Source organism: Esox lucius, chromosome 5 (assembly GCF_011004845.1).
Source record: "Esox lucius isolate fEsoLuc1 chromosome 5, fEsoLuc1.pri, whole genome shotgun sequence".
In the NCBI taxonomy this organism is placed as follows: domain Eukaryota; kingdom Metazoa; phylum Chordata; class Actinopteri; order Esociformes; family Esocidae; genus Esox; species Esox lucius.
The window spans coordinates 6,594,457-6,611,481 of NC_047573.1; the positions used below are offsets into that span (position 1 = coordinate 6,594,457).

Below are 17,025 nucleotides of genomic sequence, written 5' to 3' on the forward strand. Positions count from 1 at the left end.
CGAATACAGTTGACGCATTCTGTTGACACCAAAACACAGTATCAGTTTGGATAGACATTATCCTCAGTTACAATGTCTGTTCATTTCGCTGCTTGGTTTCACACGTTCACAACGAGTCATTTCGGAGGGGACATTTGTTGGAAGTGCTCACACACTGTTAAAACACAAAACATTTCAAGAACCGAGGCTCCAACCTGGTTGCCGTTCTAAAACGCAGCCGGGCTGTCTTATTCGTGGCCCTGTTCCAAGTTAGCAATTAGAACCCTAATAGGTCGTACTGTTCTGTTCTGAGTGTTCTAATCAAACCATGCATGCTGAATGCATGCTCAAAATTCTGAAATCCCACCGCTGCCACCAAATGTACTAATCCAGGATAAAAATGGCAAATTAAAGCCCATTTATTATGCCGCAAGAGTTTTCCTGGATGCCAACCAAAGGAAGGGAAGCAAAGCTTATTACAAGAAATTTGGCACAAATAGGTTGGGGCTCCACGTGAGGCGTGTCGTCTCCTGGGGTTGGTCTACTAATGTTGGTTGGAGAGTCGGCAAAGCAGTCTTCAGACAGATGGAGTACCTGAGTGCACTTCTCACGCCTCTTGGGTGCTGTGGACAGATCGTCATTAGCATGCTGGTTCACCTCAATTGTGATTTATTATTTCTTTCTTTCATGCAGGGTGATCAAGGTCTACCAGGCTTGGCAGGACTTCCAGGGCAGAAAGGTGACCAAGGAGAAAAGGTGAGGTACAGACTGTTTCTGTATGTTAAAGAATATATGATGTGAAAAAGTATGTACACCCCCTGGGAAGCTGTCTTTCCTTTTTTTGATTCCACTCTTGGACAGTTGGATATCTGAGTTCGAACCGCATTCATTGCTAAATGTAACAAATCATTTTTAAAACATCATACTACAGAGAAAGATAGTACACTGAAACGCTGAAATGCTTTCATCCAGCCATTTCTTGTTACTGTCTATCAGCCTTTTGCATTTACTGGAAGAATTTTTGCCCATTCTTCTTTACAGTGCTGCTTTTAACGGTTCAAAGGCCTTTTTGCATGTACGGTCCGCTTTGAGTCCTGACACAGCGTAGGATTCAGTAGGATTGACATCTGGGCTTTTACTGTGCCACTCAATTCATTTTTGTTATTTCTGAGGCGCTCTGCTGTAGCTTTCCTTGTCTGGCAAACGTCAGCCGTGCATTGATATTCTTTCTTGAGAGCAGAAGCTTCTTCCCTCCTGAACTTTCATTTAGGCCAAGTTTGTGCTGTCTCTTCCTGACAATTGACACATGGACTTTGGCATTGATTGTGTCAAGAGAGGGCTATAGATCCCTTTGAATTTGCTGGGACAACCTGTCGTGGGGATACAGTAGGAGGTGATAAAGGGTGAGGTACAAGGTAATACCGTAGGTGGTGATAGAGGGTGAAATAGGAGGTGATAGATTTCTCTCCAAAACGTGCATTAACAAGATTGGAAAATCTGTATAGATCTGTATTAATGTTCATAGGATCCTGCAGTGATGGGACAGTTCCCTAAATGTGAGCTACACAAAGGCAGATGATACAGACACACCCAAACAATGAGAGACACACAGAGAGACAGAGAGATAGATGAACAGACAGAGAGACAGAGAGATAGATGAACAGACAGAGAGACATAGAGATAGATGAACAGACAGAGAGACAGACAGATAGATGAACAGACAGAGAGACAGACAGATAGATGAACAGACAGAGAGACAGACAGATAGATGAACAGACAGAGACAGACAGATAGATGAACAGACAGAGAGACAGACAGATAGATGAACAGACAGAGAGACAGACAGATAGATGAACAGACAGAGAGACAGACAGATAGATGAACAGACAGAGAGACGGACAGATAGATGAACAGACAGAGAGATAGACGAACAGACAGAGAGACAGTGAGAAATATGAACAGACAGAAAGACAGGGAGATAGACGAACAGACAGAGAGACAGAGAGAAAGATGAACAGACAGAGAGACAGACAGATAGATGAACAGACAGAGAGACAGACAGAGAGATGAACAGACAGAGAGACAGAGAGAGAGATGAACAGACAGAGAGACAGAGAGAGAGATGAACAGACAGAGAGACAGACAGATAGTCAAACCGACAAAGAGAGAGACAGAGAGACAGCGTGAGGGCAATAGAGACAGGGGGATGAGCCTAGTGAAGAAACAAAAACACATCAGTGAAATCCAAACGCAGGTTGATCATGATTGCAAGGCATGGCTGTCCATTCTTATGTATGAAGTTTCACAATGCCCAGAACAATGCAAAGCTTCATGGGTCCAACACTCTGAGGCTGTCAAAGTAACAGGCTCGGTAGAAGTGCCTAATTAGCTCCTACACTCTGCATGATTTTCCCTCCCTCAGTTTTGGAACGCCAGTCCATATGGCAGGTGTGAACGCACAAATGGAAGGCTGAGAAGGAGAGGTGCTTTGGGAAGCAGCCAGGGGCTGACGGGGAAAGAGAGAAGTGTCAGTGTGTTCAGGAACGGGGAACGCAAGGAATTAATTACGCCAAAACAGGAGGCGATACGCTTATCAAGACCAGATGGCTTTAGAGGTCAATGACCCAATTACCATGGAGTGGTCTAGTTGATATGAAGAAATGCTCTGGAGCTGCTGGGGACGTGGGTGCATCAACACATGGCGGCCTATTCCCTCTGCAGGACACCTATAGGATTCTCTAGCCAACCTTGTAGGACTCTAATGTACAGGATATAGAGAGTAGCATGCCATTTTGGACACTGCTTCCCGTGCTGTTTTCCCTGAATTGGTCAGTAATTCTAGGAAGCTACAACACCAGCATTACATTTCGCTCTACCTGTAGGGGGATAGGGTTGTCAGGGACCTGGATGAAGCTCTTCGTGTGACTGGATGGCCCCTGGTTTAAAACGGCCTCTGGTTTAAAGTGGTCTGCCTCTGCTGTCTACAATCGAAAGTAAACAATTGAAATCACAGGCTGCTGCAACTTGCTTGAATTTCATCATGATGTGATTCAGTAGTTTGTATGGCCCCCACGTGCCTATATGCACTCCCGACAACGTCTGGGCGTGCTCCTGATGAGACGATGTCCTGGGAGATCTCCTCCCAGACCTGGATCAGGGCATTAGTGAGGTCCTGGACAGTGTATGGTGCTACTTGTTGGTGTCGGATGCACTAATACATAACGTTCCAGAAGTTCTCAAATGGATTCAGGTCTAAGGAACGTGAAGGCTAGTTAATGGCATCAATGCCTTCATCATCCAGGAACTGCCTACACACTCTGGGCACATGAGGCCAGGTATTGTCCTGCACCACGAGGAACCCAGGGCCCACTGCACCAGCGCAAAATCTTACAATGAGTGTGAGGATTTCATCCCGGTACCTAACAATGGTTAGGATACTGCTGGCTAGCATGTGGAGGTCTGTGCGACCCTCCAAGGATATGCCCCCCCAGACCATCACTGATGCACCGCCAAACCGGTCATGCTGGATGATGTTGCAGGCAGTATAACGTTCACCACGGTGTCTCCAGACTCTTTCACAACTGTCACATGTGCTCAGTGTGAACCTACCCTCATCTGTGAAGAGAATGGTGCGCCAATGGTGGACCTGCCAATTCTGGTGTTCTCTGGCGAATGCTAATCGAGCTGCATGGCGCTGGGCTGTAAGCACAGGTCCCACTAGAGGATTTCGGGTCCCCATGCCACTCTCATGGAGTCTGTTTCTGACAGTTTGGTCAGAAACATGCACACCATTAGCCTGCTGGGAGTCATTTTATAGGGCTCTGGCAGTGCTCCTCCTGTTCCTCCTCACACAAAGGAGCAGATCAATCAAATTCAATCAATCAAATTTATTTTACAAAACACCCAGCCTGAAACCCCAAGGAGCAGCAGAGTGGCAGCTGAAATGGTCAGGTATCGTCTTGATCTGTAACCCATCCAGGAGGACTTTGGACAGGGACAGCAACGAGTCTTTCAAGCCTGGTACTCAGGAGGGGTGGGCCAAGACCTCATGTCCTCCTGAGTTTAAAACAGGGCAGGAGAAAGGAACATTTTTGAAAGTGAATTCCTTTGAACTACAATGATTTCCAGTGGAGAAGGAGAACTGAGTGGAGAAGGAGAACTGACCCTACTCTCCCGGCACAATAATATAGCTGCATAAGACTTTGGGGCTGAGATGGGGGGTCCAGTGACAGGGCCCAATAAGCAGGAAGTCAATCGATCCACATTGCCAAGCATTAATCAAAGGGACACCCACCAACCGCAACCACTCTGAAATGAGGGGCCGAGTATTGCCAGCAGAGTTCAACCCAATTGCAGATACCGGTCCTGTTGGGTTGATGCCCTTCTACGGCCCTGTCCAGCTCTCCTTGTTTAAAGGCCCGTCTCCTGGTATCTCCTCCATGCTCTTGAGACTATACTGAGAGACACAGCAAACCTTCTTGTAACAGCAGGTATGGATGTGCCATCCTGGAGGAGCTGGACTACCTGTGCAACTTGAATGGGCTTCAGGTACCATCTCATGCTACCAGTAGTGACAAAGACACAAAACGCAAAAGAGAAGAATCAGTCAGGAAGGATAAGGAGAGAGCAATTGTCTATGGCCACCACCTGCAAATCCATTCCCTTTTCAGGGTTGTCTTGCTGTTGCCTCTCCTGTGCGCCTGTCGTAACTTTCATTTGCACCAAAACAGGTGACATTCATTCACAATCGCTTATGCTCCCTAACTGGACAAATTGAAATCCCTGAAGTTTAATTGACTTGGTATGATAGTGTGATGATGACATGTTCCCATAATTATTTTGAGCAGTATAGTGGCCTGCAAAAAAGATATCTGGGAACCCCCCCACCCCCACTCGCAGACCCTGCCATTCCTGGTGAAATTATTCCTCTAAACTTTCCATTAGCTTTCTTAATTTGAATGTCGATTCAATTTAAAGACCGGTTCTTTCTGCGGGAATCTCTCCATTGCTGTGTCTCTGTTAACACATTTGATCTCAAACAGTGAGGTGTTACCATTCAAACAAGGTAAAACCTGACTGACCGATGGGGTTCAGCAACACCGTGACAATCCGTCAGCTTCCCTGAATGGGATTCTCTGCCTTATTGTCGCCTTTAGATGATGTGAATTGTGGGAGTAGATTTAATTAGCAACCACTTGATGCGGAGCCAGGCAGGCAGGGTGGACTAGAATACGTATTTTTTATGGAGCAAAACAAATAATAGGTGTTGAATGGGAATAATAAAAGGGTTTCCTTTCATGACTACGGCGCCGTTTTCATTTGATTCCACGTACATCCAGGAGCTATGAGGGTCCTAAATGCTATGAATATTTAATGTCAGTATAACATTTACCAGGGTTTATGTGCACGGCCATGGAAAATGCATTGCCTTTAAAGGAAGCTGCCCTCTTATAACCCCCCTACATATCTGTTTAATGTCCTGAAGGACCCTGGCTTAACCACACCTGTTTAATCCTTGTGTACAGGATTACTATCCTCCAACCAACTTTCACTGCAGTGTTGGAATTAATACCTCACTCATCCACAGAGTAATCCCCGTTTTTGCCCCAAACAATCTTTCCTTGTAAGGTCGTAACAATCTACCTTAAGTTCTCATTATGATTTTGTTTAAATGCTACTCCACTGACATGTCGCTGCTCCCACACTGGGAAATATAGGTCAAAGCAAGATCCAGCATTCTCTTTCCCATGCTACTAACCAACATTCGACTTTCATAGACGGGACAACTAAACTGTTGAAACTTGTTGCATATTTGAAGAGGATATGTCCCTCTGAATGAGGGACATTCAGGCGGAATGTCAGCCTTCCTATTTCCAAGTCCTAGATCATGGATGTTTTTATTCCACCTGCGGAGAACCCCAGGCAATCGACCCAATGCTGGACTCTACTTTGTATGTCTAAAGTTAAAAAGCACTGCTGCCACCGCAGCCAACACATGACAAGACAGCAAGGGTTCTAGAACATGGCTGACACCACAGCCAATACATGACAATACAGTGACGGTTCTAGAACACTGTTGCCACCACAGCCAATATCTCACCAGACAGTGATGGTTCTAGAACAGTGCTGCCACCACGGCGAATACATGACAAGATAATAAGGGTTCTAGAACATGGCTGACACCACGGCCAATACATGTTAAGACAGTGAGGGCTCTAGAACATGGCTGACACCACGGCCAATACATGACAAGACAGTGAGGGTTCTAGAACATTGCTGCCACAATGGCCAATACATGACGAGACAATATGGGTTCTAGAACATGGCTGACACCACGGCCAATACATGACAAGACAGTGAGGGTTCTAGAATATGGCTAACACCATGTCCAATACATGACAAGAGAGTGAAGGTTCTAGAACATGGCTAACACCACGGACAACACATGATAAAACAGTGAGGTTTCTAGAACATGGCTGACACCACAGCCAACACATGATAAGACAGTGAGGTTTCTAGAACATGGCTGACACCACGGCCAACACATGATAGGACAATGAGGCTTCTAGAACGTGGCTGACACCATAGCTAATACATTTCAAGACAGTGAGGATTCTAGAACACAGTTGCCATCACCGCCATTACATGACAGGACAATTAATCTAGCCTTGCTTTTCATATCAGATGTTCTAGATTGTCACCTCCGTCACCCCTGTTGTCACTGCCAATACATGATCAGTCAGTAAACAGGGCTGCTGTAGTTAGAGATAAGCCCAATTACGCATTTTGGAGCAGCAGAAGAAATAAAAGACTGTTGAAAAGTACCATAATTGGCCTGTAATCATCTCTAATGGGTTGTACAGAGAAGAACTCTCATCTTGTCACTCAAAGGGGTGTTTGTGTTTGTGTGTGTGACTGTATGCATGTGATTAATGACCTGCTTGATATTGCAGCAGTCAGAGGGGAAGAATAAAGCAGAATGCCACCAGACATTGTTACAGTACACAAAGAGGTATTTCAGGCAAAGTGCAATTGAATTGAGGTTCAGGATATTTCACCCCCCTAAAATGTATCAGTCCAGTGCTAATGTAATCCCCAAACAGTTTTTTGCAGTACAGGTACAGAAGGCAGACAGTGATCATTTGTCTGCTGACATGCATTTTGTTTCTGGGACTAACTTCAACGCGTCTCTTAGGGTGGCTTCAGGTGGACAAGCAGTCTAGCTCTTACAGAATGCCATATGGGTTCACCGTCCTACATCGACAGTGGTACCCAGATTGTGTACGCGTCATATTTTTTCCAAATATCCCCATAACCATTACAGCCATGGGCATGACCTTCTAGTAGGAGGGTGCCATCAATGACCACTGGTCTTATTGACACATTAGCCAGAGGATTTAGGAGGTCCAGCAGTTCAGCGAGCTAAGCTGGGGTCCCACCCCACTTCCCTTACAGCTGTTCTGAATCTTTAACACAGTGCACCAACAGCTGCAGACAGGGTGGATTGCATTACCCGATAATTGGCAAGCTACAAGTCCCACATCCCCAGTAACTTTGTTTTACTGTGTTAGGACCTTGTTTCGTGAGGGGAAACGACATTGCCGCTATCTGCTTCAACGTGTCTCATTGAAATATGTCAAAATACTGACATTGAAATATTGTAATTACGTCAAACACTTATATGAAATGGTGGCATTTAGTCTGCCACTGATTTCAAATCTCTGAAGCCTGTTTGGTGTGCGTGTGTGTGGTGTGTGTGGTGCATGGTGTGTGTGTGTGCGTGTGTATGTGGTGCTATTGGGTGCTCCATCTTTCAAGTGAACATCCATTGCTTCAGGATCAAACACAGGGTATTAAAATAAATCCCACTGAGCAAAGGATGTGGAAGTGGTGCTGAAAATACGTCTTCACACATTAATGATGACCGCTTCTCTATACAGGTGACAAGCAAGAATCAAGCGTAAAGCATATCACAGTAGGCCATTTACAGAACTATGGCTACAAACTGAGACTGATCTATCTTGTCATGAACATACTGTTAGGCTGTAGCTGCACAGTTAACATGGCTGTCATGGAGTATGCATGTCATCCTGTCATGGGAATATCCAAGATAATCTCTTTCAGGGAACCTCATGTGCCCCTGTCACCCTTCTGGAAATGTACATGGAAACAAAAATGGTCTTAGGTAGCAGCCAATCCGGGACCGGCAGCAAATACAGTAACAGTATCATGTCTTCTTTCCAGGGAGAGATGGGGGAAAGTGGGTTGACCGGAACCCCAGGCCAGAAGGTATTTGACCATGGAAATATAACATCAATATCATTTTATACCTGTGTATCTGTTTGAGCATGTGAAAGAGACTTCACCTGTCAGATTGAATGTTCTACTGCAAATTCTGTTCTCCGGGAGCACTTCAACACATTGTTAGTGTTACACTTTAAGCTCTCGACTAGTGTCCTTAGAAGTAGAGGAAGAACCTGAATGAATAGGAGCTGAGTCTTTGCCCTGTGTAGAATCTATTGGTCTGTACATTTGTCTTTATAATCTACAGAGATAAATTAGTTTCAGTTTCTTCTGAACTAAATACTGTAGAAAATGTCAAGTTTTGTGTTCCTGAAAAAAGTCTACAGTACACTTTGATGATACATAATTTTTGAAGTGACTTCTGAACATGGATCAGGTTTTCTTCAGTATGTCCTTGTCTTTTAGCAATATATCCACTCCAGCGGATTTCTCAGTGATTGAGATATTCAGTGATTCTTTGCCAGTAACTCTTCTTCTTCTCTCTGCTACTCTCCTTCCCTATTTCACTCTCTGACACACGCACAACCCCTCTCTCATTTCACCAATAAATCCATTAATAACTGCCACATGATAAATGGTGTTAAGTATTTATAGACTTCTTTGGAGGAATTAGCCCACACCTACCCACATGCACGAACAAACACTTGTTTCTCTTCACCCCAAAAATACTTAATTTAATTATATATATTTTAAATCAATAGTGGAACATTTTGAGGAAGTCGCTTTTTCAACAAATCCCTTATCAGAAGACCTCATGGATACACGTCTCTGCATGCAGTTTGAGTTGATAACTTGCGTCACTGTAATTGCTGACTAGTTACCACGGTAACCGGAAATCTATGGGAATGAACTACTCTGCAAATTTGCCACCTCTGCTAAATATAATCCTATGGGAAACACTGAACAGACACATTAGACCATAAACCGCAATCCAATTTAATGACATAGCACTTATATGGCGCTGTCCACCCAAACATTTCCCTCCACTTGATGAAGTTTGAGAAGCTGGACTTACACAACAATGCTTATGACAGGCAAACACTGTACTATGTGTCACAACAATTATATTGAGATGGATGGTGGCGGGGTTTAGATTAATCTGACTCTGGCTGTTACGTTCCAAACCAAACTGTATTTGCTAGTTGTTTTCATTGTTCCGGGGGTATCTTGGGCCAGCCCTTATACTCTCTGTGTGTCTTGTTGCTTCCTCAGGGCGACCAGGGGGCTTCTGGGTTCTCAGGTCTGGATGGGCTTCCTGGACCAAAGGTGAGGGAGGCTATCAGGCTGCAGTCATAATGTTATTAAGTAGTTTTACTCCAAGAACAGGGTTGAAGTTTAAACCTCCAGGGGGGTAGATCTCCAGGAACAGGGTTGGAGTTTAACACCTCCAGGGGGGTAGATCTCCAGGAACAGGGTTGGAGTGTTCTGCTATTCCACTGTGGTGGTAACTCCTTTTGTTTACTATTGTTTGATGCTGAGCTCCCTTTTAGATGATTATTTGCCTGTATTAAGCCATTAGGGATTTACACCCAGGAAATAGAGAAACCATAATCCCAGAGCAGTTAGGGATTTACACCCAGGAAATACAGAACCATAATCCTAGAGCAGTTAGGGATTTACACCCAGGAAATACAGAACCATAATCCTAGAGCAGTTAGGGATTTACACCCAGGAAATACAGAACCATAATCCCAGAGCAGTTAGGGATTTACACCCAGGAAATACAGAACCATAATCCCAGAGCAGTTAGGGATTGACACCCAGGAAATACAGAACCATAATCCCAGAGCAAGTTAGGGATTGACACCCAGGAAATACTGTACAGAACCATAATCCCAGAGCAGAGAGATATGACTTCAATATCCGCTACTCATGGAGCAATTATTACAGTACACCCACTATAAAACCACTCAGAACTGCTTCACTGCCTCATACACCCACTCAGAACTTCTTTAGTACCTCATACACGACTCAGAACTGCTTCAGTACAGACTAAGGGAGGTTTGTCTTGTTAATATGAATTAACCCTAAGAATTGTTTCTGTGTATTCAATATAACCATACATAAATCATTGGATTATTTTTTAAGACCTAAGCCGCTTTACCGAAGGCTGCGCTACATCCTCAGTTTAATCCCCTGTTCACCGTGGAAGGACTGCACAAAGCCCCATCCAGGGCGGTGCTCTACCCCAAAACCTGTACCCCAAAACCTGTACCCCAAAACCTGTACCCCAAAACCTGTACTCCAAAATGTCGGACCTCTGTAGAGCTGTTCCAGGTTGGTTGTTTATACGTGGCGTTTCAAGTTTCAACCTTGTCATTTCAGGGGGAGGCCGGATTGAATGGGTCTAACGGGATTGATGGGACATTGGTAAGTACACACAAACACACACTCTCACACACTCTCACACACCCAGACACACACACACACACACTCACAGAAATATGCACAGATACATGCTGTAGGCACACACACAATTCATACATTCATTGTGGGAATTTGATTCAATGCCACCAGGGAATTGGTTGGGATTTGGGGGCGCTGTGTCCGTGATACACAGGAAGTCAATAACTATTCATGGAAGCGTTCAGCGTTCCCCTGCAGAGGACGGAGGTATCAATATGGACAGCATGGCTCCTAACGCATCTCAGAAGGAGCTCAATCATTTCACGCCCCCCGGCTTGTTTCTTCTGCAATCTCAAGGCTAACACAAAAGCACGCGTACAAGAAACACCCTGTCTGGACAAACTGCGTAACGTTCATCTGCTGAGATGACTGCAGATGGATTGGTCTTAATTACCAGACCTGGTGAAGGACGTGGTGTAGAGAATGCAGAACTTGCCGCCTTTCACTTGTCTGAGAAAGTGTGCGTTCGGTCTCCTAGCCTGGTCTCGAGGCCTAAGCCCCCTGCCTCCGGCACATAAACCACACCAGCCTGGGTTAGATTATGCTATTTAAGCACAATCCCACCTCTATTTTTCCCACATTTTCTTCTCGATGAATGAAGCACAAAATTACCCTAAATGTTAAGAAGCGTGCATTCATATTAGGTTTCAATGTCATTTTCTTACAGACTGCATACAGAATAAGAAAATAGTATAGAATTGCTAGTCTCTGCACCTACAGATAGCCAGTGTTCATTAAAGAGAAACCGAATGGTGTATATTGTTAGCCTCGTCCCAGAGGAGTTAAAACAGCACATGGAGACCTGCGACCTGGCAGGAATGCTGTTGCTCTTGCATAATTTTTCTATTTTATAATGGTGCTGTGGATTTTGTGGACGATAGCCTGGATAGGTTGAGAACATAATATTGTACAGCGGGTTGGTGCTCTAGTAAACAAAACTTGGCCGCGAATTGCGGCCAAGCAATGGTGTCAGGGAAATGGTCCCAATCGCTGTGTTTTGTTCACATCGCATAAATCGTTCGTCGACAATGGTGGCTTGGCTTGACTAAGCAGATGGAGAGTTTAAAGTGGCTTTATGAAATGGCCTCTTCATTATCATTTCCGCCCCCGAATTTGGCTAATGACTTCAGGGGAAATCTGTTCCCCTGGCATCGCCCAGTGAAGGGCCATCTTGGGGCACTGAACACTGGCAGGGCGGAGGGGCTCTCTGGCACTGCGTTTGAATAGCCATAGTTTGAGGCAAACATTTCTAAGGACGGTTCCCCGTCAGCCGAATAAACAACAGGTTTTCTTCACGGAGCACTTGTAGGGCCATAGGTTATAACCCCTGCGTGGCTAGTGTGTGAACAATGCGGATTACTTTGGTCTCATTGGTTGGCGGTTACGGGGGAATTTCATAATTCCTCTGCTCATACGGTGCTCATAGGACATTCGTAAGGGCATCACACAATCTAAACAGCCAGTTAGTAGACATCTACAAGCACCACAGCTTTTCTGTGTGGCAGCTTTCGGTGTATGTTTTATGTCCTGCCGAGAGGAATGTCAGAATACCTCAGGACACTGATAGTCCTTTAACCTCAGGACCTCAGCACGACAGGTCGTAGGTCACCTGGGCACTGTTGTTCCTCTGTGGACTGGCCTACTGTTCCCTGTACTCACAGGCTGTCCTGGATGCAGATGGCTCTGTGCGTCATACCAACCGGTCTGATTGGAGAATGTAACCGGTGTGGGACATGATGGTTGGAAAAGGTTAAAAGCCTATGATTTCTTTTTAATCTCCATTAATCAGGGTGGGAAATGACTGGGTTAGACAGACCTGACAGTAGAGATGAAAATGAAAATAACATGTTTTTATCTCTCCGTAGTGTTTTAATAAAAGTCTTATAATGCGTAATGTCTCTCTAGGAAATTGTCAGTATTTTAAGGCATAACACTTAAAGTCATTCATTTAAGTGTTTGTTGAAACAGATTGGTAGCGTTTGTATTCTCTGAGGTTTTTCCACCTCTTGCCTGAATAGGCACGTTTGATTAACATAATGAAGTTTATTATCCATGTAAAGTTTTTTACAATGCAGATTTTCTCAGCCTACGTTTGGATGCAGATATATACTGATGAGCCAAAACATTATGACCACTCACAGGTGAAGCGAATAACATTTATCATCTCCTAACAAGGGCACATGTCAAGGTCTGGGTAGATTAGATGGTAAGCAAACAATCAGTTCTCATAATCAACATGTTGGGTGCAGGAATAAAGACCTGAGCAACTTTGACAAGGGCCAAATTGTTATGGCCAAGACAACTGGGTCGGAGCATCTCTGGAATGACAAGGATTGTGGGGTACTCGCGGTCAGCAGTGGTGAGTACCTACCAACAGTGATCCAAGGAGGGACAAACCCCAAACTGACAACAGGGTGTTGGGAGCTCAAGACTCATTGATGTGCGATGGCAATGAAGGCTATCCCACCAGGCTATCCCTCACAACATACAGGGCTTGAAGGATCTGCTGTTAATGTTTTGGAGCCAGATACCACAGGACACCTTCAGAGGTCTTGGCACTGCATATGTCCCCACATTAGGCATGTCCCCACTGAACCAAGGCTGCCCCATAGCATGATGCTTCCGCCACCATTCTTGACAGTAGATACTGTGTATGTGGGGGTGACTAGTTTTTGGCTCTGTGCCAAACAGATATTTTTACTGTATGAATTAATTAAATAAAGGATTTACTTTGGTGTCATCGGACAATAGCACATTTTCCCACATGGTTTTGTGAGTTTGAATGTATTTTCTTTTAATATAATACAAGCTTGTATTTTGTGTTTTTTGAAAACTGTACTATGTAGGGAGTTTACAGGAAATGTACATTGTTACCTTGGTAGCTTCCCCCGAAGAGCGTTGTCTTTGTCCTGCCTTCGATTTTGCCCTGGTGGTCCCGTCTTGTCTTCAATTTTTAATGTTGGTCTTACACAATGTTTAATGACATATGGATTAGATTAGGATTTGTTTTGGAGACACATATTGCCTTTATAGATGATAATGATGGTCATTATCCACTCTCACTTGCTTGGCACAGAGAGCATCAATGACTAATAGGTTATCTGGACAGTTCAGCTTGGAACTCCTAAAGACACAATGAAGCTTTCCAAATGACATAGATTTACATACTGTGGTGATTTTATGACGTGTGGAAGATCTGAGGATCATTTTGAACCTGCACTTACAGATTGCCATTTTTTCTCTTTAGGGTGATAAGGGATCCACGGGGGAGCCTGGCGTGGAAGGAAAACCTGGAGTCAATGTAAGATGTTACATTTGATCCCATGATAGTCATTATTATTTTTCATTTAAGAACATAGTTGGTTGCCCTAAAAAAATATGTCTGGCACTGTTTTTAATTATTTGCTGTTTATTCAAATGCACAATATAATGATATTAATCATTGTAAAAATATAAGGTTGCTTAAAAACCTGTCAGGTGCTATTTTTTGTCTTCTGCTCCTACCACGAGCTAATAATAAACAATGGTTGCCCATGTAATTGTGCATATTTATTTAGCTTGGATGACTTTTGGAAGGCCCTCAACCAGGTTAATTAAGTTTGACCTATTTACTCGTTTTTTTGGGTCCAATTTCTAACTTGCTCCAGAATTTTTGTTCTCCCCTCGTTCATGCTATTATTAGATTCTTGTTTTGTATTTAAAGCTACCATGTGATATTAGCAGTCACCAGAGATGACAGAATGTCTTGTAGGCACAACTAACCGTGTGAGCAGGTATCATTTTCCTGATACCAGACCTATTACCATGAGACCCTCCTTGGTGAAAGTCTACACCAATGTTACCCTGGTGACATGTTGCACTGTATAGCTGGAGAGGTGTAAGGTGACAGGAAAATAACATATCTGGTCGCTATATAAAACCTATGACCACAGCTACACTGTATATCACAGGATCAGTCGATATTTACACACTATGGGGTGTAGTGACACCCTGAGAAATCCTGCATTTTCATCCTGTTTCTCTTGGTCCGCATCATGACCTCAAAATGTGATTGGATTATAATTGGTCAATGACTGTTCATCTGGGTAAAGGATAGTTGTCTAGACCATATTGTCAAGTAATCAGGGCTGTGTATGTAAACATCTTCAAATGTGTTGGTTCCCACATGATGAGACCGAGCATTTGAGGCTATAAAGGAATATATTTAGTATATAAAACTAGTAAGTTTGATTAGGTCTAAAATGAGGAATATTATGAAAATGTGGCTTTTGTGTGAGAGCTCTAGTGAAATTCTTTTTAGGCTGTTTGGGTGGTTTGGTACATTATCAGCAGAATTGTTCTACAATTCAAAGCCGGCTCTATCACCATTTGCAGTCAACATCATCTACCAGCCTCTGACCATTTCTCTCCTCTCAAACCGTGACTTGACATCTCCATCTACAGATGCAGCATTGAATGACTTGGCCTCAGTTTGTTGAACTGTCAATATACTGTATATATATATATATACTTTATATTCGTTTTTTTTGCTCTTGATAAGCTCTATAATATTTCTATTCAATTATTATTATTTATTACTTTTGGCAAACTGCATGACATAATTTCCCCCTAAACTTTTTCTCCATGAGTTGTTGTTTAGAGTAGCTTTACAGGCAATTACTAAGCATGTGTTTTTCCTATAGACGTTCTCACTGTGATTAGCCTTGTAACCTGCAACCCAAGCCCATGGTGACAGCCACGGCTGTGATTCGCTGAGTCAATGGAAACTTTGCGACCAGCATTTTCAGTACCCTCCACGGCATTTGTCGGGCTGGGCTACACGGGACGTCTCCATTACCACATCAGGTTCCAAAGGAGCTTTGAAGCCCTGTCATTCAACTTATCAACAGTTCACGCACACATGAAACAGCACACGTTGAACATGGCACCCCTATATAGGGGACATTGTTTCCCTCAGGCCCACATGGCTGACCACCAGGCTCTGCTCAAAAGTAGTGAACTGCAAAGGGAACAGGGCACAATTTGTGACGCTAATCAAACCATACCAATTTCAAATCAAATGATGATGTGTTCGTTCACAGCAGGTGTCGTCTGGCAACGAAATGTTTTCTGTAACTTCGAGGTTGTTAGCTGTTCAGTCTTTCTTTCCTTCTTTCTATCGCGTCACGTGTATGTTGTTTGGAGTATTAAAACCATATTGCTTTAAGTCGTTCTCACGAATAATTACCTCTCCTGTCTAAAGTAAGAGGCATTACCGCCAGCAAAGCAGACACTTTGGTTGGAAGGAGGCAGTCTGTGTGTCCCAAACACCGACTCTATTTGCACACTACCTTTGGCTTGGGCCCTCTGATCACAAAAGTGGTGGAATGTTAAGGAAATAGGGTGCCAAACAGGACTAAGCCAGCACGTTAGTAAACATAATTAGTCTGCTGCCTTTAGAAGTTCTCTCTCTCCATCTCTCTCTGTCCCCCCGTCAGTATCTTTCTCCCCCTCTTCCCCTTTCTCTCATTCTCTCTCCCCTTTCTCTTGTACTTTCTTCCGCTCTCTTAATCTCTCTTGACTGTCTCTCTCTCCCTCTCTCCCTGTCCCACACTCTCTTGCCTGTCTCTCTCTCCCTCTCTCCCTGTCCCACACTCTCTTGCCTGTCTCTCTCTCCCTCTCTCCCAGTCCCACACTCTCTTGCCTGTCTCCCTCTCTCCCTGTCCCACACTCTCTTGCCTGTCTCTCTCTCCCTCTCTCCCTGTCCCACACTCTCTTGCCTGTCTCTCTCTCCCTCTCTCCCTGTCCCACACTCTCTAGCTCTCTCTCTCTACTGTGTCTCTCTTGCTCTGTTACTCTCTCTCCCAGACTACCCTTCTGCCCCTCTCTCTCCCTCGCCTCCCTCTCTCCCTCTTTTTCCCGCTCACTTCGTTTCTGTCTCCCTCTACACTCTTTCCCTCTTCCTCCCCCTGATTATTTTCCTGCTGTATTGGGAGTAGCAGTTGTTTGTGTCCTGATGACTGTGTATTGTTCAATCTGTTGCCAGATTTTGTTTGTTGGGGCCCTGGTGCAGCCGGGGAGAAGGACGCACAGTACTGCGTATATTTGTGTGTGTGTGCGTGTGTGCGTGCCTTGTTTGTGTTTGTTGTGGCCCGGACTCAGAGCTAGGGAGGCAGAGCCCTGTGTGTAATTAGCAGGGGAAGCGTGCACGGCTCCCTGCGGGGTTCTCAACCGATGCTGCTGCAGGAGACGCAGAGAGATGAGAGAGAGACAGTCTGTACGCCCCCTTACACCAATCGGCTGCAGGAGACGCAGAGAGATGAGAGAGAGACTGTCTGTACGCCCCCTTACACCAAC

At 44.5% G+C, this 17,025-nt stretch overlaps 1 protein-coding gene across 8 annotated transcripts in view; it reads left to right on the forward strand.

Annotated features, from left to right (window-relative positions):
• LOC105008930 (collagen alpha-1(XIX) chain) overlaps positions 1 to 17,025 on the forward strand; it is a 156,305-nt gene that overhangs the window by 21,702 nt on the left and 117,578 nt on the right. For all 8 annotated transcript variants that reach the window (XR_004575728.1, XM_029119675.2, XM_029119676.2 and 5 more), the window contains exons 9-13: positions 673 to 735; positions 8,224 to 8,268; positions 9,496 to 9,549; positions 10,609 to 10,653; positions 13,937 to 13,990. Coding sequence is in view for 7 of the 8 variants with exons in the window: in XM_029119675.2 (XP_028975508.2) it covers positions 673 to 735; positions 8,224 to 8,268; positions 9,496 to 9,549; positions 10,609 to 10,653; positions 13,937 to 13,990 (261 nt within the window). In the remaining variant the exon portion in view is untranslated. The remainder of the gene's footprint in view (positions 1 to 672; positions 736 to 8,223; positions 8,269 to 9,495; positions 9,550 to 10,608; positions 10,654 to 13,936; positions 13,991 to 17,025) is intronic.